The sequence below is a fragment of the Dendrobates tinctorius genome, unplaced genomic scaffold (assembly GCF_039654945.1).
Source record: "Dendrobates tinctorius isolate UK_male_01 unplaced genomic scaffold, ASM3965494v1 ptg000059l, whole genome shotgun sequence".
NCBI classification, from domain to species: Eukaryota; Metazoa; Chordata; class Amphibia; order Anura; family Dendrobatidae; genus Dendrobates; species Dendrobates tinctorius.
In genome coordinates, this window is record NW_027361727.1 from 18,005,923 (window position 1) to 18,032,847 (window position 26,925).

General features: G+C 43.9%; 1 protein-coding gene across 2 annotated transcripts in view; it reads right to left on the reverse strand.

Moving 5' to 3' along the window:
- The window catches only part of PC (pyruvate carboxylase), a 342,511-nt gene that overhangs the window by 215,481 nt on the left and 100,105 nt on the right, over window positions 1-26,925 (reverse strand). For both annotated transcript variants that reach the window (XM_073578487.1, XM_073578486.1), the window contains exon 8: window positions 19,289-19,407. In XM_073578487.1, the coding sequence (XP_073434588.1) occupies window positions 19,289-19,407 (119 nt within the window). The remainder of the gene's footprint in view (window positions 1-19,288; window positions 19,408-26,925) is intronic.

Consider the following 26,925-nt stretch of genomic DNA (forward strand, 5'->3'; position numbering starts at 1 on the left):
CCCCATAAGATGCTCCATAAATCATGCCCCCATATGCTGCCCCCATATATTATGCCCCCATAAGATGCTCCATATATCATGCCCCCATAAGATGCCCCCATAAGATGCTCCATACATTATGCCCCCATATGCTGCCGCTGCTGCTCCAAATAAAAATTTAAAAAAATGACATACTCACCTCTCCGTCGCTGGGTGTCAGGTGCCAGTGTCGCTGCTGTCTCAGGACCCGGCACCTGAGACAGTCACCTGTCCTGCGTCCATCGCTGCTGCTCACTGCTATCTGCCACGTCATCTGTCAGTGACGTTCAGGCAGCAGAGGGCACGGCGCGCACTAACCACGTCACCGCGCCCTCTGCTGTCTGAATGTCACTGACAGAGGAAACATCAGACAGCAGTAAGCAGCGATGGAGCAGGGACAAGTGAATATAGCCTATACTTAACCCATCCTGGCGCGGTCTCTGCAGCTCCATTCTCCCACTGTCTTCCTTCCTGCATTCAGCGGTCAAGTGGTACCGCTCATTAAACTCATGAATATGCGGTACCATGAAAATGAGCGGTATCATGTGACCGCTGAAGGAAGGAAGGGAGACCATGAGACAAGCAGGGGGGCTGCAGGGACCATGACAGGAGGGGTAAGTATGACCTGACACCCCTGCTCCCCCTCCCCTTCCGACCCCCTGGCGTATATGACTCGAATATAAGCCGAGAGGGGGACTTTCAGCCCAAAAAAAGGGCTGAAAATCTCGGCTTATATTCGAGTATATACGGTAGGTCTATACAAAAACACCACTCCAACGAAAGGTTTAATTTTTTTTTGTCCAAAGTGGATATTTCATACATTGATGCAGTTCTGACCTGTTCTAGCTGCGAAAGATCAATATCTCACACAGCTAGCTCCAAGTTCACAATCAGAGCTAAGGAAAGGACCTCATTCGGAGTGTCAACCTTCAGGGTCATGCGTTACAACTAGAAATGAAGACAGAAAATCAATACTATGATATCAACGCGAGGGACAACACTACGTTCTGATCCTAGAGTATGTAATTGGTCTAAGGTGGCCACTCGGAGCCGACCTGAAAAATGGCAATATAAAAACAATTAAAAAAAAGAAGCAACTAAAAATTACTGTTTCGACCCAAACGTTGACCTCAACGTTCCATAATCACATTCGTTAAAAATTAACTGCAAGGTGTACTTTTATAACAAGTCATTGTAAATCAGAACGTAAAGGATACAGCAACACTGTAATATAGCTAAACCGAAGATATGGACCGGCACATGTTGGTGTAAGCGCGCATTCACACCGTGGCTGGTCCATTTCTTCGGTTTTGGACGTGTTAGGGCGTGTCTCCCCTTTTTGGGCTTTGCGTTCTGTCTATATAACTTTCCACAGGCAGGTGCTGAAACAGTCAGGTTTGGGTGATGCTATGCCCCCACCATCTATTTTGAGGCCTCCTGGCACAAGTTAGGGTCCCATCCTGATTCGGTAGGTTTTGTCTTTTAGTTACTATTTTTTTTTTATTATTAAAAGTTTCTTATTTATGTAAAAGTCAAAATTTATATATCTTAACTCTTTCTTAAAGAAAAATTTTAGTCTTCAAAAATGATCATCACTTATTCCTCGGTGTGGATCCTAATACCGAGACCCCCACCTCAACCGAGAATGGAGGACATATTTCGCCGCCTCCGGCAATCGGTGGGGAACGTCTAGTGGGAGTCACACTTATTTAACAAAACATGACCTGTCCACTAAATAAGTGATTATATTTAAAGACTGAAATACCCTTAAGGATATGTGCACACAACGGCTTTAAGATGCCGAAGCACCACCCCCGAGGTTCTACCAGTAGAAGCAGCATCAAGAAAAAGCTGTGGGCTCCTCCACCAGCATTCTCTCTTTTGTATGGTTTAAACAGTAACTAATGAGAACCTTTGTGGCGGAAGGTGGCCCTATATGATTAAGGCTAGTTTCACACTAGCGTTTTGGAGCGCAGTGACGGCCTACGCACGGCCGCCGCTAAGCCCCGCCCCCTGGTGCGCCCCGCCGGTAGCTCCGCCCACCGGCGCATGACGCTGCATGCGCCCTGCGTCCCCAATCTTTATCACAGGGGGCGCAGGCCGTGCGCAGTATGCGTTTGGCGGCGCATGCGCCTTTTTGACAGTGCGCCGACGCAACCAAAATGCAGCAGGTTGCGTTTGGCGCAGGTCGGCGCACCGTCAAAAGGACGCATGCGCCGCCAAACGCATACTGCGCACGGCCTGCGCCCCCTGTGATAAAGATAGGGGACGCAGGGCGCATGCAGCGTCATGCGCCGGTGGGCGGAGCTACCGGCGGGGGCGCGCCGGGGGAGGGGCTTAGCGGCGGCCGTGCGCAGGCCGTCGCTGCGCTCCAAAACGCTAGTGTGAAACTAGCCTAACATGTTACTTATTTTAACAGATTCATGATTTCAAACCCAAAGAAATAAAAAAAATTAAAAAAAAAAAAAAAAAAGACGAAACACGGGCACAACAATGTCGCTTTCACAATGCTGTACACTGGGGGGTTTTTTTGCCCGCACTTTTTCAGGAAGATTCCAGGAACTCAGACTGAAAATAAAAAAAATCCCAATCCTTCATGTGAACATATCCTCACTCCTCTTTGGGCCACCCTTACATCCATTTTTCTTACGGCTATTACGCAAAATAGAGTTCAACAAAAAGATTCGTCCAGAGTAGTGATGAGTGAACGTGCTGGGATAAGGTGTTATCTGAGCATACTTGAATGCTAACCGAGGGACTTCGGCGTGCTCGAATACGATGTTCGAGTCCTCGCGGCTGTTCGACAGGAGCAACACGTGCAGGGGTTGCCGAGCAACACGTGCAGGGGTTGCCTAACAAACAGCAACAGCCACGAGACATGCAGTCGCAGGACTCGAACATATTTTTCAAGCACGCCGAAGACACTTGGTTAGCTCTCGAGCATGCTCAGCAGGACTGTGGAGTCGGTAATCCAAACCTCCGACTAACTCCTCAATTTCCATGACACTGACTCCACGACTCCCTCATACCAGGGCTGAGGAGTCAGTAAGCCAAACCTCCGACTCCAACTCCTCAATTTCCGTGACACTGACTCCACGACTCCCTCATACCAGGGCTGAGGAGTCAGTAAGCCAAACCTCCGACTCCAACTCCTCAATTTCCATGACACCAACTCCACGACTCAGACTCCCTCATACCAGGAGCTGAGGAGTCAGTAAGCCAAACCTCTGACTCCAACTCCTCAATTTCCATGACACTGACTCCACGACTCCGAATCCCTCATACCAGGTCTGTGGAGTTGGTAAGCCAAACCTCCGACTCGGACTCCAACGCCTCAATTTCCATGACACCGACTCCAACTCCACCAAAATGGGCTCCGATTCCACAGCTCTGTCAGGGCTGTGGAGTCAGGCAGCCAGACTTCCAACTCAGATTCCTCAATTTCCATGACACCGACTCCACAGCCCTGAATTGCTCAGATAACACCTTCTCCCAGCACAATTGCTCATCACTAATCCAGAGCTCTGAACCTTCTACAGCTGCCAACATTTCCAATTCCTCTTCTGATTAGCCGGTACAACCTCATACATGTATGCATCAATGCATCACACCATATCAAAACGACGAGACAGTCTGCTAATCAGAAGGAGCCCCCAGGAATGTCGCTGGCGGTAAGAGGCTTGCAACGCTCTAGTCCGGTGGCCACACATTACCGAGATGGCTGCTGAGTCTTTTTGCTTAATTCTATGCAAAAAAAAAATTTAAAAAGTGTGTGTATATATATAGAAAAGAAGGGATTTTTCCTAATTCATTGCAGCAACACAAGATTGGAGACTGTCAAACACCAGAAAACCTCCACAACATCCAATTAGGACTGTTCTCTGGAGCAGAATCCTGTATGTCAAGCCTCAGCAGCATTAATCATCTCTCGCGATGGCGCTCTCCTCTCCTCACACACATTTTATTTTACTTCTAAAATCAGGGAGGTTTGAGCTGTGCGACTATAAAAAGGGAGAAAAAAAAACACACACACACATAGAACATAAGAGGAAGGGTACAAGGACACCACAAAGCGCTCGGTGTCCTCACAAACAACGGCGCTGTGACGGTAGACAAGTGCAATTACCCAAGGACAGTGGGGTGAGCCGGAACGGAACAGCGCGCCCGCAGGAATCCAGACAAATTTACAGGCACGCAAAGTAACACACGTACCACCTAAGGGGGTCCGCACTAAATAAACATGTGTATACGCAATGCCAAATTTATGCATGTGATACATATTCATGGCCGGAGCCGCGAGTCGTCACTCTCGCCATAACTACTAAACGCATGCTAATTAGTTATCCCAAACATTTTCTGCTTGGAGAAGCAATGGAGAGGAAATCTAAACGTTACAATGAGCTGATGATATTCTAACAGGGATGAAGAGACCTGATCCCACAGCATTGTGGCCATACAGAGGGGGTGGGGGGGATTTATTAACAATAGGTGATGTCACAGCTCACCTCCTCCCTCTTCTGTACAAAGACTGCAGTTATCGCTTCTACATACAGTAGACAACACAGGTTTTACCATTCATTCACAGATGTGTCACAGCTCACCTCTTCCTCCTGTACAATGACTGATACAGTGAAGGAGATAAGTATTTGATCCCATGCTGATTTTGCAAGTTTGCCCACTGACAATGACATGAACAGTCTATAATGTTAAGGGGAGGTTAATTTTAACATTGAGAGATAGAATATCAAAAATAAAATCCAGAAAATCACATTGTATAAATTATATACATTTATTTGCATTTTGCAGTGAGAAATAAGTATTTGATCCCTCTGGCAAACAAGACTTGGTGGTAAAACCCTTGTTGGCAAGCCCAGCAGTCAGACGTTTCTTGTAGTTGATGGTGAGGTTTGTGCACATGTCAGGAGGAATTTTGCTCCACTCCTCTTTGCAGATCATCTCTAAATCATTAATATTTTGATGCTGTCACTTGGCAACTCGGAGCTTCACCTCCCTCCATAAGTTTCTATGGGATAAAGGTCTGAAGACTGGACAGGCCACTCCATGACCTTAATGTGCTTCTTTTTGAGCCACTCCTTTGTTGCCTTGGGTCATTGTCTTGCTGGAAGACCCAGCCACGACCCATTTTTAATGTCCTGGCAGAGGGAAGGAGGTTGTCACGCAGGATTTTACGGTACATGGCTCCATCCATTCTCCCATTGATGCCGTGAAGTAGTCCTGCGCCCTTAGCAGAGAAACACCCCCAAAACATGTTTCCACACCCATGCTTGACAGTGGGGAGGGTGTTCTTTGGGTCATAGGCAGCATTTCTCTTCCTCCAAACACGGCTCATTGAGTTAATGCCAAAGAGCTCAATTTTTGTCTCATCGGACCACAGCACCTTCTCACAATCACTCATAGAATCATACAGGTGTTCATTGGAAAACTTCAGACGGGCCCGCACATTTGCCTTCTTAAGCAGGGGAACCCTGCGGCACTGCAGGATGTAAACCTTTACGGTGTAATGTGTTACCAATGGTTGGTGATTGTGATACCAGCTGCCTTGAGATCATTAACAAGTTCCCCCAGTGTAGTTTTACACTGATCTCTCATGTTCCTCATGATCAGGGATAACCCACAAGGTGAGATTTTGCATGGCGCCCCAGATCGATGTCGATTGACAGTCATTTTGTATTTCTTCCATTTTCTTACTAATGCACCAACAGTTGTCTCCTTCTCACCCAGCGTCTTACTTATGGTATTGTAGCCCATTACAGCTTTGTGCAGGTCTATCACCTTGTTCCTGACATCCTTAGAAAGCTCTTTGGTCTTGCCCATGTTGTAGAGGTTAGAGTCTGACTGATTCATTGAGTCTGTCGACAGGAGTCTTTTATAAATGTGACTATGTAAGACAGCTGTCTGTAATGCAGGTAACGAGTTGATTAGGAGCGTTTAACTGGTCTGTAGGAGCCAGAACACTTTATGGTAGGTAGGTAAATTTATACAATGTGATTTTCTGGATTTTATTTCTGATATTCTCTCAATATTAAAATTAACCTACCCTTAAGATTATAGACTGTCCATGTCATTGTCAGTGGGCAAACTTACAAAATCAGAAAGGGATCAAATACTTATCTCCTTCATTGTAACACCTCTATATACAGTAGATAACACAGGATCAACCATTCATAATTGATGTCACAGCTCACCTCCGCCTCCTGTATAAGGACTAACACCTCTATAAACAGTAGATGGCACAGCACCCACCATTCACAATAGGTAATGTCACAGCTCACCGCTATATACAGTAAATATCTATTGTGAATGGTGGATCCTGTGTTATACACTGTATACAGAGGTGTTATCAGTCATTGTACAGGAAGAGAGGGAGGAGGTGAGCTGTGACATCACCTATTGTGAATGGAGGATCTGGTGCTGTCACAGCTCACTTCTTCCCCTCTTCCTGTACAATGACTGATAACACAGGATCAAGCATTCACAATGGGCGATGTCACAGCTCACCTCCTCCTTCTATACAATTACTTGCTCAGATAAGAGCATGCCTAGTTTATACTTCAATACAAATAAATAGGGTCTGAGTCAGTCTAACACTGCAAAATGCCCATGTGTAAAAATTACAAGATTTCTTTTTAAATTATAGAGAAATGGAAAATCGGAAAAATGTAAACCATCGCTACATTTTGTAAAAAACGCATTCCCTTCAAGATAACATTCCAAAACAAAAACTGAACAAAAAAAAAAAAGGAGAAGGATCGTCTTCTACAGTCCAAGCAGGGAGTACGAAGGCAAAAAGGGTAAATGGGGTTCATAGGGTAAATATAAACCACAAGAAAGTGTTACCGTAAGTATTTCAATGTCTGGCGTTTACTTTTAAATAAAAGTCTTCCTTCTTTGGTGACTTTTTTTTTCTTTTTTATGCATGAATTTGGGACTAAAAAAACTTTGCAAGTCAGGTTTTATGTTGTTTTGATTTGCTTTTAGTTTCCCTGCACATTCATCTTTGATGTGGTCTGTGGTCATAAACCAGCTCAGAGGAGGAGAAAAAAAAAAAAAAAAGGGGGTTTCAAACGTAAAACGAGCTCACTGACTGATTCTTAGTTGACTCATTTTGCAGCCAGCATTAGGCAATGCAGCACCGAGGAAAAAGACAAATGTTGTAAAATTCTTAATGAAACTCAAATCATTTTACATCCATTTAAGTAAAAAAAAAAAAAAATGGTTTTTCAAAAGTAGACAAGCGCTTTAATGATTTTTTTCTCCTCCGCTATAGGAGTAGAGAGAAGGAATTCATGCAGAGAACTGTCAAAATAAACACTGCACTGACTATAAAGAGCACAATCGGGCTTCTATTATGGGAAAAATAGTGCAGGATGCAGCGGAGGCTGCAATGCAGATGTGAACAGAGACCTATACGACCACGCTCAAAATAAGTGGGTTTGATTAATAGCCAGCAAATGAATAGCGTGAATGGTAAAACGACTGTGCTTCAATAGTCAGGGCGTACATTAATAGGATGTGTCCGTGCGGACTATACATTGTAAAAAATAAAGCAAATAATTAAACCCAGAATCCCGGCCATTTTCTGCTTTCTGTTACTGGATTGCTCCTACTTAGAAAAAAAACAACAACAAAAAAAAAACAAAAAAATAAAATCAATAATGCAGCAACAACTGTAGTATGCTCGCCATCGATCGCTTCCTGAAAAGCATTAACGATCTATACAAATCGGGGGGCTCTAATGCGTTTGATGCATCGCATCGAGCGGCCGCCGCCGAGGAGCGATCAGGGGAGCGGTGGCGCTTTAACACCACAGCACTGCTGAAGTCAAAGCAAAGTAAAAAAAAAAAAAAAAAAAAAAAGGACACCTAAAATAGAAGAAGCGCGCGCCTGTCCTGACGTTTTTATTATTCATCTGAAAATCTGCTTTCATATATATTGCAGACCGGCCGTATCAATTTTACATGAAACACACATTTATTATAAATACATTTGGCCACAATGTGGATTTCAAATTGCTTTTGAAAAGACAGAGGTTAATCCAGCATGAACTTTTTTTTTTTTACCTTCGAGAAACAGTCGTCAGAAGGGAAATTTTGAAAGAGAGAGGTTAAGACGGAGAATTAGTATCAAAGGAGGCCTTATGTAAAGTGCCGGGGAGCCGCTGGAGGCGTCCAGAGGAAGAGGCAGGCGACCTCGTGGGGAGAAGGGAAAATAAAAGTCTGTGCTTCATGTGAAAAGTAAAATGATTAAATTATTGAACAGGAATCAATTACTTCTACCGACTCGCCATAGAGGGCGCTGCCCGGGCACAATGGTTGTATCTAGGAGGAGGAGAATTTAGAACAGTGCCGAAAAAAGAGAAGGTGCACAGCAATATCAACGTGGGCCCTTTTAATTCAGTGATAATTTTAAGGTCTTTGCCATAGTTAATTTAGGTTTTTTTTTTTTCTTAATACCGTGTATTGCCCCCTCTAACATCAGTGACAGCTTGAAGTCTTTTGTGGTAGTTGTGGATGAGGTTCTTTATTTTCTCAGATGGTAAAGCTGCCCACTCTTCTTGGGAAAAAAGCCTCCAGTTCCTGTAAATTCCTGGGCTGTCTAGCATGAGCTGCGCGCCTGAGATCTCCCCAGAGTGGCTCAATGATATTGAGGTCAGGAAACGGAGATGGCCACTCCAGAACCTTCACTTTGTTCTGCTGTAGCCAGTGACAGATCAACTTGGCCTTGGTGTTTTGGATCGTTGTCATGTTGGAACATCCAAGTACGTCGCATGCGAAGCTTCCGGGCTGATGACTGCAAACATGCCTCCAGTATTTGCTGACAACGTGCTGCGTTCATGTTTCCTTCAACTTTGAACAAGTTTCCTGTGCCTTTGTAGCTCACACATCCCCAAAACATCAGTGATCTACCTCCGTGCTTTACAGTAGGAGTTGTGTTCCTTTCATCATAGACCTGGTTGACCTTTCTCCAAATGTAACATTTATAGCTGTGGCCAAAAAGTTCAATTTTGGTCTCATCACTCCAAATTACCTTGTTCCAGAAGTTTTGAGGCTTGTCTCTGTGCTGTTTTGTGTATTGTAGGCGAGATACTTTGTGGCATTTGGGCAGTAATGGCTTTCTTCTGGCGACTCGACCGTGCAGCCCATTTTTCTTCAAGCGCCTCCTTATTCTGCTTCTTGAAACAGCCACACTGCTAGTTTTCAGAGAGTCCAGTATTTCAACTGATGTTTGTGGATTTTTCTTTGCACCCCGAACAATTTTCCTGGCAGTTGTGGACAAAATTTTGTTGGTCTACCTGACCGTGGTTTTGTTTTTACAGAACCCCTGATTTTCCATTTGTTAATCACAGTTTGAATGTTGCTGACTGGCATTATCAATTCCTTGGATATCTTTTTGTATCTCTTTCCTGTTTTATACAGTTCAACTACCTTTTCCCGTAGGTCTGTTGACAATTCTTTTGCTTTCCCCATGACTCACAATCCAGAAACGTCAGTGGCTGGATGAAAGACGCAAGAGTCTGTCTGGATCCCAGAAACACATTCAGCTTTTATGCACACACTGATTACAAGCAAACAGGACACAGGTGAGGATGTTACATTTAGTAGCCATTCAAATCTTTTTGTGTCGACTTCTGTGCATCTTATCAGGCCAAAATCACCAGGGTATGTGATCTTTTGAGCACAACTGTACATGTGTATGCATCAGTATTTGATATTAGCGTGTGTACAAATTATAACTATATTATATATATATATATATATATATATACACATACACACATACATATACACACACACACCTATGTACATGTACAAACGCAAAAAATCTTTAAAAAAATATATGTAGCGCTGTATTAAAAAGAAATGTTAAAACTATTTTGACTCCTAATAAACAAAAAATAAATGAAGCTGGATGCGCCTCAATATGGTATAAATGGAAGCTAAATGACACCCTGTGACAAAGAAGCTGACGTAAAGGAAGAAGTTTGGACGGGGGCGACACAAACATTTAAAGTTTTTTCTCTTCAAATGAAATAATGAAAAAAGCCAGAGGGAAAAATTACTTGATTGAGAATCAAAACCGGCCGGTCCCTCTCCATTCCAACATCCCCAGCTCAGGTTATTGGACTTTCTGCCCTTCGCAGACAATAAGCCACGTCTTGCAGATAGAAATTGGCACCGACTGTGTTCCAAGTTCTACATTAATGGAAATGTCTTCCTTCGGTTATTTTATGCCGCCATCTAATGCGGCATCATTAAGAGCCAGAGTAATGAGTTTTTGCTTCCTTTTCAAAACTCAACAGATGTGAAATGATAAAATCGTGCCTTCCACCTTAATCTTTACTTTTTTTTTTTTTTTTTTGGGGGGGGGGGGGGGGGGAGAAAAAGAAGAGCAATTTTGCAGTGTTTTGCAAAGCAAAGAGGCAGCACTCATAATTAAGCGATAATGCACCGCGCATATATAAACAACATTTCTCCCAAAAGCCTGTGAGGCACGGGGGCACCGATTCATGGCCGAAGAACGGATGCGCTAACAGAAGACAGATCGCCTCCAGTCTTCTACTGGAAGAAATTAGGTTTGTAATTTACTATGAGTGATTAAGAAACAAATACCAATGTCTACAGAAAAAGACAAAAAAGGAAAGCATTAAAGGCTATGGGCTCCTCTGACATGGAAGCATGTACGTATGTGTGTGTGTGCGCATGTATGCATGCGTATGTTTGTACGTACGTGTGTGTGTATGTACGTGTGTGTATGTGTATGAATGTGTGTGTACGTGTGTATGTATGTATGTGTGTGCATGTATGTACGTACGTACGTACATACATACATACATACGCACACAAGTATGTTGCGCAGTTTTAGTAACTAAAGTATCATTTAGTTTCAGTTTGAAAATGAATGAAGGAATTGACACTGCAGACCCTTTGATATGCAGTTTGAACTAAGACTCAAGTTCCATTATTTTTTTTATCTTGGAGTGTCTCTCCCAGTAATATAGGCTGGATGTGACATCTGTGCAAATCCAGGATGCTGCTTCCTTTATTTGCTAATTAATCAGCACAGCTTCTATCCTGCATTTATTACCAAGTTTCAGATTGCTGTGTTCATTCCTTCATTCATTTTCAGACCCCCTGATATACAGATTGGAGCATGATCCAAGTCTCAGGTTGATTTTTTTTTTTTTATCTTGTAGGAGTGTCTCTCCCAGTAATATAGGCTGGATGTGACATCTGTACAAATCCAGGATGCTACTGCATTTTATTTGCTCATGTATCAGCACAGCTTCTATCCTGCATTTATTGCCAAGTTTCAGTTTGCGGTGTTCATTCCTTCATTTATTCATTTTCAGACCCTAAAACATACAGATTGGAGCTTGATCCAAGTTTCATTTTTGCAGAAGCGTCTCTCCCAGTAATGCAGGCTGGATGTGACATCTGTGCAAATCCAGGATGCTGCTACCTTTATTTGCTCAAGCATCAGCACAGCTTCTATCCTGCACTTATGTCCTTCTTGGCTCCAGTCGGATAAATCTGTTCTCCTTAAAACGTAAGATACTTTCCCCTCTTGCAAAGCAGATGTGGGAACAATTCCCTCCCTTCTGCTATCTTTAACACTATAACAACGTCTGCTATCTCCCTTCTGCTATCTCTAACACAAGAAAAGTGCTCCTGAAATAAATTTTATATAAATTTTTAAATAAGGTCAATTTACACTGCACAATTATAGTGAACGATAATCCTGCAGTCTAAACTGGTGCGCTAACAGTTCTCAGCAGAGAGTCCTGTTTACACAGGACAATACGCCGCTGAGAACGATGATCTGTTGTACAGCACAAAAGATCATTTCACCCGAAGAACAAGAGGTTTGCTTGTTCGTCGGGTGAAGTGATCTTTTGTGCTGCACAAAAGATAATCATTCTTGGCGGCGCATCGTCCTGTGTAAACCTTTGCGCACTGTTAAAAGGCTGTGATGTTACAATTGAGACACCCTACAGGGGTGCGGAAACTTCCAGCGTAAAATGACTGCGTTGTCATAAAGCACGGCTCTGAAGACACGGGGTCTGGGTGGGTGAGGGGGTGGGCATGCGGAGGGAGCAGTTTGGTCCTCCAGATGGCAGCTGCTAATGATATGGATGACAAAAAAACGAGCGGCACCTCTCGGATCCAGCAGTTCACAGTCCCGCGCTGCCTCCAGGCTCGCGCAGATGCCAGCACTAGATACTGAGACGCCGCTTATCACCATGATGCCCAGTGGTAGGAAACGATGGGAACTTCAAGGAGACATTGAATATTCTTCCTACACTGAATGCAAAATCTCCAAAATCCGTGCAGAAAGATCATCCATGTCCAAGCCGGACTACCAGGGGCATCGAGAACAATACTCAATAAGGACCTCATATCAAACCGATGCGGGAGAACCACAGCATGTGAGCTGCATGCACTGTGCAATTCCCTCTGTTATTCCTCCTGGAAATATATTAATTAATGATGAGCGAACGTGCTGGGATAAGGTGTCATCATGCTCGGGTCCTAACTGAGTGTCTTCACCATGCTCGAATAATATGTCCAAGTCCCCGCAGCTGCATGTCTTGCGGCTGTTTGACAGCAGCAACAAACAGGAAATCCCTGCATGTGTTTCAGCTGTCGAACAGCCGTGAGACATGCATCAACTATTATGAATGATGGATCCTGTGTTATCTACTGTATATAGAGGTGTTATCAGTCATTGTACAGGAGGAGGAGGTGAGCTGTGACATCATCTATTGTGAATGGTGGATCCTGTGTTATCTACTGTATATATAGAGGTGCTATCAGTCATTGTACAGGAGGAGGAGGTGTGCTGTGATATCACCTATTGTGAATGGTGGATCCTGCGTTATCTACTGTATATAGAGGTGTTATCAGTCATTGTACAGGAGGAGGAGGTGAGCTGTGACATCACCTATTGTGAATGGTGGATCCTGTGTTATCTACTGTGTATAGAGGTGTTATCAGTCATTGTACAGGAGGAGGAGAGCTGTGCCATCACCTATTGTGAATGATGGATTCTGTGTTATCTACTGTATATAGAGGTGTTATCAGTCATTGTACAGGAGGAGGTGTGCTGTGACATCACCTATTGTGAATCCTGTGTTATCTACTGTATATATAGAGGTGCGATCAGTCATTGTACAGGAGGAGGAGGTGAGCTGTGACATCACCTATTGTGAATGGTGGATCCCGTGTTATCTACTCTATATAGAGGTGTTATCAGTCATTGTACAGGAGGAGGAAGAGGTGAGCTGTGACATCACCTATTGTGAATGGTGGATCCTTTGTTATCTACTGTATATAGAGGTGTTATCAGTCATTGTACAGGAGAAGGTGAGCTGTGATATCCCCTATTGTGAATGGTGGATCCTGTGTTATCTACTGTATATAGAGGTGTTATCAGTCATTGTACAGGAGGAGGAGGTGAGCTGTGACATCACCTACTGTGAATGGTGGATCCTTTGTTATCTACTGTATATAGAGATGTTATCAGTCATTGCAATCCTGTCTGTGATAATGAACCTGGAGAAGCCTTCTGTGTCCGTACATGATGCAGCTGAGTCACAATAACACCCACACAGTTTGTCGCAGTTTTGCTGAAAGTAGAATAATTTTTTTATGGGTTTCTACTGTGTTTGGAGCCACTACAAGCCACATGTAGTTTTGCACACAGAGGTCTTGGCCTGTCACAATTATGGCGGCATTGTATACAAGAACACTTATCGTGGCAAGAAAAAAAAAAAAGCGGAAATATAATTCATAGTACTGTAGAAAATAAAGTCGACTGCAGAAAGCAAATCTGGTGCGATTATAGAAATAAATGAGAAAAGTGAGTGGAACGTAGCTGTGTGTGTCACAGAAGTAGAGCGGATAATGAATCCGTAGAGGTCATCGTGGGTAAGAAAAGAGGAAGGGACGGCATGAAAGGCAGAATATACGAGGAGAAGAAGTAGAGCAGGGAATTGGGAGGTTGTGATCCTCCGCCGTACGAACCCCAGGAATAGCAGTCCACGAGCCGCCGTCTACAAGGGATGGCAAAGAGGCTCAAGAAAGCAAGAAGAAGAGAGGAAAATATTCCGGATGGATGTTACATCAGGTGAAACGCACAGTGCTCTTATCCTTAATTCCCACCAGCCATCAGTTCATTTAAGGATTTGGGATGAAAAAAGCTCTACAGAGCTAAAGATCTCACGTGGCCCCGATCTACAGGGCCCTCGCGATAATGAAGTACGAAACGGTTCTAGGGCATTACATGTATCTGATGGGGATGTGAAAAACACCACCATAACTCATCAGAATATATTACCACCATGAATGATATGAGCCAATATACACTTAAAGAAGTCGTCCACTACTTGCTGAGCACCTTTTCATTGTAATAATGAGTATACTGCCATCCGGTGCCGGCGCTGTTCCAGCTGTGCCGACGCTGTTCCAGCTGTGCCACCGTTGGCTCTGCCATACTATCACACAATCCCTGCAGCCAATCAGCGCTGAATTCATTCTCCTCTTTTAAGGACGTAATTGACTTCCGGAGGAAGTGAGAGCAGCAGCCTTCTCACTTTGTCCAGAAGTAGGCGAGTCGTCCGGAGAAGAGAATGAAGCCAGCGCTGATTGGCGGCAGGGATCGTGTGACATAATGTCAGCGAGTGCCAACACCGCTGGAACAGTGCTGATACCAGGGGTGAGTATAGACTCAACCTCTCCAAAACTGAACTTCTTCTGCTCCCACCATCTACTAACCTCCCTAAATCTGACATTTCCCTCTCTGTGGGTGGCACCATAATAACACCCCGACGGCAGGCACGCTGTCTGGGTGTTATGTTCGACTCCGATCTCTCCTTCACCTCCCATATACAATCTCTTGCCCGCTCATGCCGCTTACACCTAAAGAACATCTCTAGAATCCGCCCTTTTCTCACCATGGAAACAACAAAAACTCTCACTGTCGCCCTGATCCACTCCCGCCTGGACTACTGTAATGCTCTATTAATTGGCCTCCCTCTCACTCGACTCTCCCCTCTCCAGTCTATCCTTAATGCAGCAGCCAGGGTTGTCCATCTGGCTAATCATTACTCAGACGCGTCCGCTCTTCGCCAGTCGTTACACTGGCTGCCAATTCATTACAGGGTACAATTCAAAGTACTTGTTCTCACCCACAAAGCTCTCCACAGTGCGGCACCCCCTTACATCTCCTCCCTCATTCCTGTCTATCGGCCTAACCGACCGCTGCGCTCTGCAAATGACTTTCGACTAACCTCTGCCCTAATCCGTACCTCCCACTCCCGACTCCAAGACTTCTCCCGTGCTGCGCCAATCCTCTGGAATGCTCTACCCCAAGATATTAGGATCATCCACAATTTGCATAGTTTTAGGCGCTCGCTCAAAACGCATTTTTCAGAGCGGCCTATCACATTCAGTAATCAAAGTCATGTTATGTTTGTATGTGTGTAGCCGATTCACTATCTCCATCTAACCCCCACCCCCTGAAGATGGCTGGACCGTCATTGTAAATACATCATTGTAAATACAAACCTATGCTTTGTATCTCCCCCACCTCATTGTAGATTGTAAGCTCCACAAGCAGGGTCGTCTTATTTCGCTTTAATTATTGTATTGTTAACGTTGTTACTTATGACTGTTGTGTTTGAAACTGTTCAACTGTAAAGCGCTGCGGAATATGTTGGCGCTATATAAATAAAGATTATTATTATTATTTTACAAGGGTGAAACATAGGGTTCGAGAAGGTGCTGTCTGAGTAGAGGACAAACCCTTTATAGGTGTATTCTCAAGTTTGACAGTTACTCCCTACCTGCTGGGATCGGGGTTAATTTCTTGATTGCTGGAGGTCCGACCGCTGGGAACCCCACTGATCCCAGAAAGCAGGGCTTGTGTGAATGGAGAGGTGGTCAATCCCACGCACTGACAACCTATTCGTTCTTAATGGGATTGCCGGCAAGTTTTCAGTATTCCCGTAAGAATGAATGGTCCAACAGAGTTCATGATCGACCACCACGCCTACATCTCGGAATCGGTGGAGGTCCCGGCAGTCAGGAAGATATTCTCTATCTTTGGGGTAGGGAATAACTTACAAAACTTGGGAATACGCATTTAGAAGATCAAACAGATTAGTCAACCCGGGTCTGTTTGGGTTGCGCAAGTCAACAGTGTGAATTACAAGGAACGTTCTGTTTTAAATGCACTTCTCATGGGTTTAATAATGCATGAAAAGTGCACTTAAAGTCTTCAGATGCCTGAGAAGACATTAATTCACTAACAGATCAATTGGTATTAAATGCTCTAGATAAAAATTTCCTTGTGTGCTAATTACACGACATTTAACACGTCGAGATGTTAATCCGATTATCCCTGGCATGGGATCATACTCGGGTCGTGTGGCCTGACTACTGCAACTTCGCATCTAATGACTCAACAGGACCGCGTGGTGATGACCCGCAGCCACATATTTCACAAAAGGTCCTGCTGGATCTTTGACTGCAGGTCACACACTGTGCGCCCATATGCTTCGATTAAAAGTTGCTTGTGGCTTGCCAGGATCTAAATTTTCCTGGGGGCACAGCCAATAGTGAAAATATGAGAGGTTTGATTTTTAATGTAGGTACAATTCAATTGTGAGAGACAATCTAAAAATAAATCTAAAAATCTTTCTCGATCTGGGGCTCCATGCAAGATCTTGACTCCTAGGGTAAGGATGAATCTGAGAAAGGTCAGGAATCAGCCCAGAATTATACGGGAGGCCTGGTCAATGACCTGATGAGAGCTGGGACCACAAACTGTAACATTACCGTTAGTAACACACTATGCCGTCACGGATTAAAATCCTGCAGGGCACGCAAGGTCCCCTACTCACGCCAGCATATGTCAAGCCTGTTTGAAGTTCGCTAATGACCATCTGGATGATACAGAGGAGGCACGAGAGAAGGTCATGTGGTCAGATGAGACCAAAATAAAACTTTTTTGTATGAATTCCACTCGTCGTGTTTGTAGGAAGAAGGAGGAGTACAACCCCAAGAACAACGTCCCAACCATGAAGCATGGTGGGGGAAACATCATACTTTGAGGGTGCATTTCTGCAAAGGGGACAGGACGACTGCACCGCATTGAAATGAGGATGGATGGGGTCATGTATCATGAGATTTTAGCAAACAACATCCTTCCCTCAGTAAGAGCATTGAAGATGGGTCGTGGCTGGGTCTTCCAGCATGACAATGACATGAAACATACAGCCAGGGAAACTAACGAATGGCTTCACAAGAAGAATTTCAAGGTCCTGGAGTGGCCTAGCCAGTCTGCAGACCTGAACCCAATAGAAAATCTTTGGAGTGAGCTGAAACTCAATGTTGCCCACGGACAGCCTGCAAAATCTCAAAGATCTGGAGAAGATCTGTATGGAGGAGTGGGCCAAAATCCCTGCTGCAGTGTGTGCAACCCTGGTCAAGAACTCCAGGAAACGTCTGACCTCTGTAATTGCAAACAAAGGTTTCTGAACCAAATATTAAGTTCTGTTTTTCTATTGTATCAAATACTTATCTCATGCGATAAAATGCAAATTAATTATGTAAAAATCATACAATGGGATTTTCTGGTTTTTTATTGTTAGATTCTGTCTCTCACCGGTGAAGGGTACCAACGATAAAAAGTACAGCCCTCTCCATTCTATGTAGGAAGAAAACTTGCAAAAATTGACAGTTTATCAAATTCTTATTGTCCCCACTGTATATGTCTATCCATCTCAAAACCAGACATAACATATACAAGAAACTGTGCCTACCAAAAAAAAAAAAAAATGAAATTTTATTAATGGGGTTGTCCAGTTCTCTGTTAGGATGGAGCCACAATGCTCATGCTCAACCTGCACTCCAATCATTACCCATGGGGCTGCAGAGTGTGACACTCAACTTTTTCCGGCAGCCCCATAGAGAATGAATGGAGCAGAGGTCAGGCGTACAACCTGCTAGTTCATGGATCGTCAGTCCCAGCATGGGACCCCAATGATAAGCAAGCTATCACCTATCCTGTGGAGAGGTACCAACTTGTGTTCACTGGAAAACCCCTTTATGTATGAAAATCTTACAGGAAACAATCCACAATCACCTACACATGATCTGCACTACCCATCACATAGTAATAATTATGGACTGGATCCATGGTATAAATGTCTTAAAGGGAATCTCTTGCTATCCAGTCTCAAAGTAGGATAATGTAGGGACAGAGATCATGATTCTAGCAATGTGTCACTTACTGGGTTGCTTGCTGTAGTTTTGATGAAAAAAAAAAAAAAAAAAAAAAAAAAATCACTGTTTTATCAGCAGGAGAATATCACTAGAGGACAAGTAAAACCTGCTGCCGGGTAATTATTTCTATTCATGAGCTCTTTATAACTCAGCCCCCACCAATGATAGGCAGCTTTCTGCCTATGCACAGTGTACACAGAAATCAGCCAATCAGTGGTGTGGGTGGTGTTATACAGAGCACTGCTAGATTTGCTGCAGATAAAACAAGGATTTTATCAAAACTCAAATCAGCCCAGTAGGCGACATCGTGATAATTAGGGTATTGGGGTCATTTTCTGCAGCCATATTGTTGGCTGCAGTAATTTAAAGGATAAGGTTTATAGACTGCCCTGTACTCCTTCTCCTGTGTTTCAGTCTTTGGGTGGTGTGAACACTGTCCTACCGACTTGTTCACTTTGTGCATGGCTCATGTGTTTGTATTCTATTAGTTTCTTGCTTTTGCAAGTTCTGGGGAGGTCCCCGACCCTCTCGTGAGCCATGCACATAAAAAGCAGTCTTACACAGCGTGTCCACATCAGGCATTACCTTTCTGAATCCTGCTCATATAGGTACTATTCACATAGTCAGGTTTTAAATACATTAGTTAGGACTGCTCTAAGATGGGTATACCTGGACGTTGGTGAGTGGCTTAGTATACATTTTTTGCAAAAAAAAAACCGTATCAACTAAATACCCTGTTTTTGGTATCTTTTTACTAGCACTTGCTGTTTACCGTTATATATATTTTTCACAACAGTATTTTTACACGTTTGTTATACTGTGTTTTTTCGGTGTTTCAGTCTTTGGGTGGTGTGAACACTGTCCTACCGATATGTTCACTTTGTGCATGGCTCATGTGTTTGTATGCCCTATACTCCTGTAGCGTAAAAGAAACAACCCGCCAAAACAACAAAAAAACTTACTCTGTTATCTCCTCCGTCACGGTGTGTTCCACCTGCAGTCGAGAGTTAACCTCGATGAAGTAATGTTTGCCATGTTTATCCACGAGGAACTCAACAGTACCTGCATTTTCATAGCCAACCTGCAGACAAAAGAACAGAATAGGAGCATAACCATTAGACTAAGTGGTGTCTTTTGTAGAAAATCATGTAGACAGTCATTGTTCTAGGTCAGGGGTCATTGACATTAGGACAACCGGAAGAGATCTCTGTGCCAAGAGATTATTTTACTGTAATTACTCAAGGCACTGGGCAAAATACGACTATGTAGCAGAATGAAAGTTCTAAATTGGAACTGGAGATGAAGTACTTCTCAAATCCGCTCTTCAACCCCAAGTCGGCCACAATTTTGGTACATTTCCTTCTCAAATACCACCTAGTATATGACATCTTCTCGATTGAGGTCCTTCATTGTAAAATCCTTCATTTCATCAAGTCCTCAGCCTGATTTTTCGATTTTCCTGCTCCTCTACTGCATGGCTGCACAACCTTTTCTGGTCCGGTAGACACAACCAACGTCCGAAAGAACCAATCCCTGATGCTGCGATAAAACTTTTGTCTCATATTAAACTTATACGCCACAAATCAATGACTGGTGCTGGTTCGACTTCCAGGACTCCAATGTATCAGTAGACTGGAGGTCAATTTTTACTACTCAGTTTCACTCCAGAAAGTAAGAGGTTATGGATGCAGTTCTCCCCATTGCCAGTGCTAAATTGACCAAGTGTTTTACTGCTTCCATAAAGCGACAATGAGGATAGTCACACACAGGCACGGCCACCTTTTCGCCATCGTTTACTTTTACTGGAAGGCCACAAAGGGGTCAGTAGGAGACCACCATTCTCTCGATGCATGGGAATTCACAGATGGCCACACGGTGCACCATTAGCACTTAGCCATCCGTGCTCCTGCCCACATGGAACTCATCTTCTCCCAGACATAAATTATGCATGCAAGAAGCCACCAGTGACAAGAATATCGGCAACCAGAAGTTTGGGTGCCAAACAGTGACATTGTGGGTCACAAGTTATGCACCCATGATCTACTGACTCAAATCTGTGCCAGTCACTCACTGTCTACTCATCACCAAGAAAATACTAATAATTAGTGATGAGCGAAAGTGCATGGATAACATCTTATCCGAGCATGCTTGAGTGTCATCTGAGTATCTGGGAGCGCTCGTATATTATGTTCCGAGTTCCTGCGGCTGCATGATTTGCGGCTGTGGGACAGCCTCAGCACGTGGGGATTCCTTAACAAACAGGCAATCCCCACGTGTTGAGGCTGTCTAACAAATCGTCAATCCCTGCTTTTGTTGAGGTTGCCTAACAGCCGCAACTCATGCAACTGCAGGGACTCGAACATAATATACGAGCATGTCCAGATAACACCGGAGTATGCACGGATAAGACGTTATCCAAGCACGTTCGCTCATCACTATTAATGACACAACTCTCCAAAACCTGTCTCACTTTATACAAATTTGCCTTAATCTCCCATGTGGTCAACGTGTGGTTCTCTGCTCTGCTTTTTGCTTCTTTACCCTTATATGCTCATCTATAGGACTCTCGTTATCCCAAAACATTAGTTCCCTCCTCGACCTAAATACTACCTTCCAAAGAGCAACCTGAAAAGACCCATCAACTACATGACTAATCTGCTTCTGATCCCACCCCTGCTCCTCCCCTAGATAAGCCCTCAGGGGCAAGGCTCTTCTGCACCAGTCTATCACTCCGTAACTCATGTCTTGTGTAAGTTCTATTTTTTTTGTCTCTTTATTTTATGTATTCAAACCCCTAGATATTTTTCTGGGAGCTAATGGAGCTAGGAAATAAATCTACAAGAAAGGATGAAAATGTTTTTTCCGACCGCAATTCTCTTATCCGATATCAGAGATTAAGATTACTTTTTTTTCCCAGAAAGTAATGAATAGCCATAAAGGACAGAGAGCGCTCATTCCCCTTGATCTATTCCTCATGCGGAGGGGGATAGACTCTTTATGACTTGTGTTGCCGGCTGTCTTGAGTTCAGCTATCCATACCCAAAATGAAAAGGTCACATGATTGTACTTGCCAGATCTGGAACCATGCCCAGACTAACAACTACAACGTAGCAAAAAGTTTAACATTTAGTTTGGCAGAGGAAGCACAGTTTCTGTATTAAATCAGCAAATCCGAATGTATTAATTATAACATTCAAATAAAACCTGGACAAATGTTATGTACATTACGGCAGGAATACAACGCTTCATTGGTGATGCCTCATCGTCCGGTATTGTTGGCTACTTTCGTCAACCCTTTCCATTTGTCCTCTAGGGCATAGAGGTGTTTTGACATCTGTGGGTGACATTGAAGTCCCCCCACTAGCTGTAATGAAGGTCTCGACCACTTGAAGATCTCTTACATTAGTGCGTTACACACTTACGAAAACTCCATCTTCAAGGACAGATGATCCCTTTTGTATTCTAGCATTGGAACAACTCTCGATCAGCTAATTGTCGGGAAAAGGCACAACTAAACCAGGGTTGGTCGCCCAAAAAATAAAGTTGTGAGCTGCATCATCCTTGGTTGGGTAGGACTTGTTTTTCCAAATTATTATCATGAATTTTTGTTATGCAGTGGGCATCATCCGTTGAAAGAAGCTACGGTCATTCGAGAGTGAAGCTCTCATGAAGAGGTGGACATGGTCCACAATTAAGTTTAGAGTAGGTCACATCCACACGAATGTCAGGGTTTCCCAGCAGATCTAGAGTATCACATTGCCTCTGTCAGCTCGTATTTTTGTGCCATCTCTTCCCCATGACTGTCCGCATGATATAAATGCAAGAAAGAAAGAACAATCATGACTTCTCATATCGGGCAGCCTTCTTTTGCTTGAAGGCCAAGTTCTGTTGCTCATGTGCACAATTGTAGACTCTTTCAGTGGTGGTCCATATGGTCATTCTGATTGTTCTGTGGCTTTGATGCTAGCTGCTATGCTGAATGTGTTTATTCCGCAACAACCCATAGGCCGATAAATTGTTTTGATGGATCGTTCATCTGGCTGTCATCTCGTCCGGCTCTCATACATAGAACTCATTCGGCAGAAGAACGACCATTTCTCCAGGAGAGCAGATGCCAGATATATGTCTATAGGTGGCTTATCTCAGAACAATAGTTTCAGTAGTTGACACTGGTAATGCCAGACTGCTATCTCCCTGAATAAATTCTCTGGGACCCCAATACATTAGTGTTGGCCAAACCTGTCGATATCGGCAGGTTCATCCGACATTAGACTAATATGTATGGTGGCCCTTTGCAATTCGTGACAACGTAGCTCCTCTGTAGGAATAGACCAGGGAGGTAAGGGTTTGATTCCCACTGCATACATCAATGAGCGTTAGAAAAGCCATGACTATGCCTCCGATTCACTGGTTGTCCTTCCTGTGACCACTTTCAGTTGGTACAATACTTTCGAGGAGCACAAAGTCACCTAGCCATCATAATATGACTTAAGTCAAGGCTCTAGGACCCATGCACTTGCCAAATTATCTGACTTCCCAAAGACTAACTGTTCAGTTGCCTAATGTATTCCACCCCTTGACAAATGCCATTGTCACAAGATAATCAATGTTCCTCACTTCACTTATCAATGGTTTTAAGGTTACGGCTCATCTGAAAAAGGCTGGTGTGAAGACGCCATAAGACAATGATGAATCGCTTTGTTTCCGAGCGCAACTCACTGCACAGCTAACAAAACAGAGTTGTGTGCGGTAACAACTAGATTTCACGGCTACTCGGGCACACCTGAGCAAGAATAATGCCGCCTATACAGCACATGATCTTAAAAGGAGAACTACCAGAAACTATCAGCACGCAACGAAAATGAAATATCGGACAAGATATTAGGAGACGCATTGTCCAGGTCATAACTACTATGAAAACATTGAGGTGTCAGAGCATGGAAGCTACAAGAGTTACTATAAAAACCCATAACAGAACCTTCTGAGATGATCACAGCTGATCAGCACCACCACCAATCTCAGATTGATGATCTAATCCAATGGGAATGTAATAAGACAATCCCTATGTTATACAATTTTTAAAGTTTTTCCCAAAAAGCAGGTTGAAAAAGGATATTAAGCAGCCCTCATTTGAGTTTATGAGCACTGGAATTTCCAAAAAAAAATAAATAAATATTAGCAAAATCGGCTTTATTAAAAATTTTGAACATTTACTTCTACAGCTTTTATGAATCACAATGCATTACAAGCTACTCTAAGGCAAATTCAGGAGAATGTAAAAAAAAAAAAAAAAAAAAGGCTGACAAACAGGCTGACTGTCAGATTCACAGTTATCACATTCTGCAGCCACTCATGTACAATGAAACATAAAAGCTGTAGAAGCAAAAGCTGTTTTAACATTTTTAATAAACCTGATTGTAAAATATTTTAACCACAATACTCATAAAAATGAAAAAAAATTACATGGAATTGAAGACCTTGCTGTCGAAAACATGACATTACAACTTTGATAGCATTGCACTGACAAAATTAAAATTTAAACACGCCACAAATCAAAACAAAAAAAAAAAAAAAAGTTTCCACGAATATATTTTCCAAGAAAGCCACAACTATGGGAAAAAAAAAAAAGGTTTTCTGTCAATATTATGTAAATAAAGGCCACAAGTATTAAAAAAAGAAAAAATAGAATTAGTCCTACCGCTAATTCGGTACCGTAGTGACCGATAAGTAGGGCTCCTGTACTGATAGGGCCTGCAACTCTCCTACACGTCTAGTGGTAGTGATTGCTACTAGAAAAATGGTTTTAAGGGTCAGGGTCTTTAAACTCGTGCATGCTAGGGGTTCAAATGGATCTCGGGTCAAACTATTAAGGACCAGATTTAGATCCCAGGGGGGAACTTGGCCACGAAGTCTAGAACAAATCCTAGCTGCAGAGGTCATAAAGCGTTTAACCCAGCGATAGCCAGCTAAGTCAAAAAAGGAACAAAGAGCTGACACCTGCACTTTCAGTGTACTAGGTTTAAGCCCTAGATCCAAGCCTTTTTGAAGAAAATCTAGAATTTGCGCGATGTTAGGATGGAAGGAATTCAGGAGTACTCTGGAAACACCAGGATGAAAATTTTTTCCAAACCTTGCCACAGATGGCCTTGGTCACTGGCTTCCTACTCTTCTGGAGAGTATGTATTACCTCCTCTGAGAGCCCTTTAGCTTTTAGGATCCTGAATTCAGTAGCCAGGCCGCAAGGTTCAATGTGCGCAGGTTCGGGTGTAGCAGAGGGCCCTGGTGAAGGAATTCAACCTTCTGGGGTAGAAATAGTGGATCCTCCTGAGCCATGTCTATTAAAGCGCCGTACCAGCTTCTTCCCGGCCACATGGGTGCGATTAAAATCGTGGTGACCCGAACTGACCGAGTTTTCTGCAGAGTTCTTGCTAGAATAGGGATTGGTGGGAAGGCGTAGGCCAGGTTGAACTTCTAAGGATGAAGAAAGGCGTCTATGCCCTGCGCTCTGTCTGTGGGACTGAGGGAAAAGAATGTCTTCACCTTTGCGTTCCGGCCATTGACAAACAGGTCTACATTTGGACTCCCCCTCCTTGATACCAGGGACAAAAAGACCGCTTAGTCCAGGCACCATTCTTCTGGATAGACGTCTTTCCTGTTGAGGAAATCCACCTGGATGTTGTCGGATCCCTTTAGGTGTACTGCTGTGATGGACAACAGATGTCTTTCCGCCCAGGAAAAAATCCTTGCTGCGATTGATTTCAAACTGGTGTATTTTGTGCGTCACTGGTGCCAGAGGTAGGCCACTGTGGTCATGTTGTCGGAATAAACATGCACGTGGTGACCTTCGATGAGAGTATGCGGCTTTCAATGCTTTCTCCACTGCCTTCCGTTAACTCAAGGTTTGAGGAGCTGGATCTGATGTCTGGGGTCCAGAACCCCTGGAAGCTAGACCTCTCCACCAAGGCACCCCAGCCTCTCCCACTGGCGTCCAACGTGAGTATCTTCAGGGGAATTTGGTCCCAGCTGACTCCCCGCCGAAGGTTTCGGTAGTCTATCCACCATGAAAGAGAAGCCTTCACATGAACGGGAAGGGAAACTCTTTTGGTCAGCACTCCTGGGTGCTTTCTTATGGACAACAGGACATGGGACTGAAGGACTCGTGTATGGGCTTGAGCCCAGGAGACTGCCTGGATGCATGGACTTCAGTGATCGCAGGAAAGACATTGAGTCCCTCAGGGTAGGAGCCTTCTGGTTTCTGAACCAGGAGATCCTCTGAACCAGATCAAGCTGACGATCTTTGGGCAAGAATGTTGTTCTCTTCTCTGAATCCAACAAAATTCCCAGGAATTTCTTCCATGAGGAAGGGTGAAGATCAGATTTCAACAAATTCGGGATCCAGCCCAGGGATTCCAGGATTTCCAGGGTTCTTGCCAGATCTAGATTCAGAAGATGGATGGACGGAGCAATAATGAGAAAATTGTCTAGGTATAGGATGATGCAAACCCCCCTGACGTCGGATGAAGATTACTGCTTCTGCCATAATCTTAGTAAATACCCGCGGTGCTGTTGAAATGCCGAACGGTAGGACAATGGACTGGTAATGGCTGACCTGGTAACCATGGGAGACTGCAAATCTGAGGAACTTCCTGTGGTCTGATGCACTGGCACATGATAATGGGCATCCTTCAGATCTATTGTAGCTATTAGCCAGTTCTGTCAGATGAGCGGGATTGCTGATTTGGTCAACTCCATCTTGAAATATCTGTACCTGATTACTCTGTTCAGGGGCTTCAGATTTATGATAACCCTGAGCTTCCCAGAGGGTTTCTTTATGAGGAACAGGTGAGAATAGTGGCCCTTGCCCACCTCCTTTTGTGGTACACAAGAGATTACCTCTAATTGGAGTAGACCTTGGAGATGTAATAGCAAGGACTTCTGAAGGTATGGAGACTGTAGAGCGGTAACTCTCAGGCACTGAGGGGGAGGACTCTCAAATTCTAGTTTCAATCCGTCATGTATGGTACAGAGAACCCATTCTTTTGTGGAGATGGATTGCAACCGGGTGAGGAACCCCGAGAGACGACCCCTGACCGTAGGGCAGTCATTGATTGTCAGAGGTCTGCTGGTGGTGGGAGACAAGGATGTTTTTGCCCTTACCACGCTTTGAATAACTCCAACGGCCCATCTTGCCTTTCCCCTTGAATTCCCTCTGGGAAGACTGATCACAGGGGGGACGAAAAAAAGCGTTTCCTAGGGTTTTTCTGCTTGGAAAGTGACTTCTTATCTGTAGCCTTCTCTAGGATTTTGTCGAGAGCTGGACCGAAGACATAATGCCCCTGAAAGGGGATGGCGCACAGCTTAGTCTTGGAGGTGAGGTTACCACCCCATGACTTTAGCCATAGTGCTCTCCTAGATAAGTTGGAGAGGACTGCAGATCTTGCTGCTACCCGAACGGACTCAGCCAAAGCATCAGCGAGAAAACCCGTAGCTTCCTGAAGAAGGGAAGAGAGTCAAGTATCTCCTCCCTACAATTCCCCTTAGTAAGGTGGTCCTCTAACGTACGCAACCAGCAGAACAGAGACCTGGCGACACATGTTGA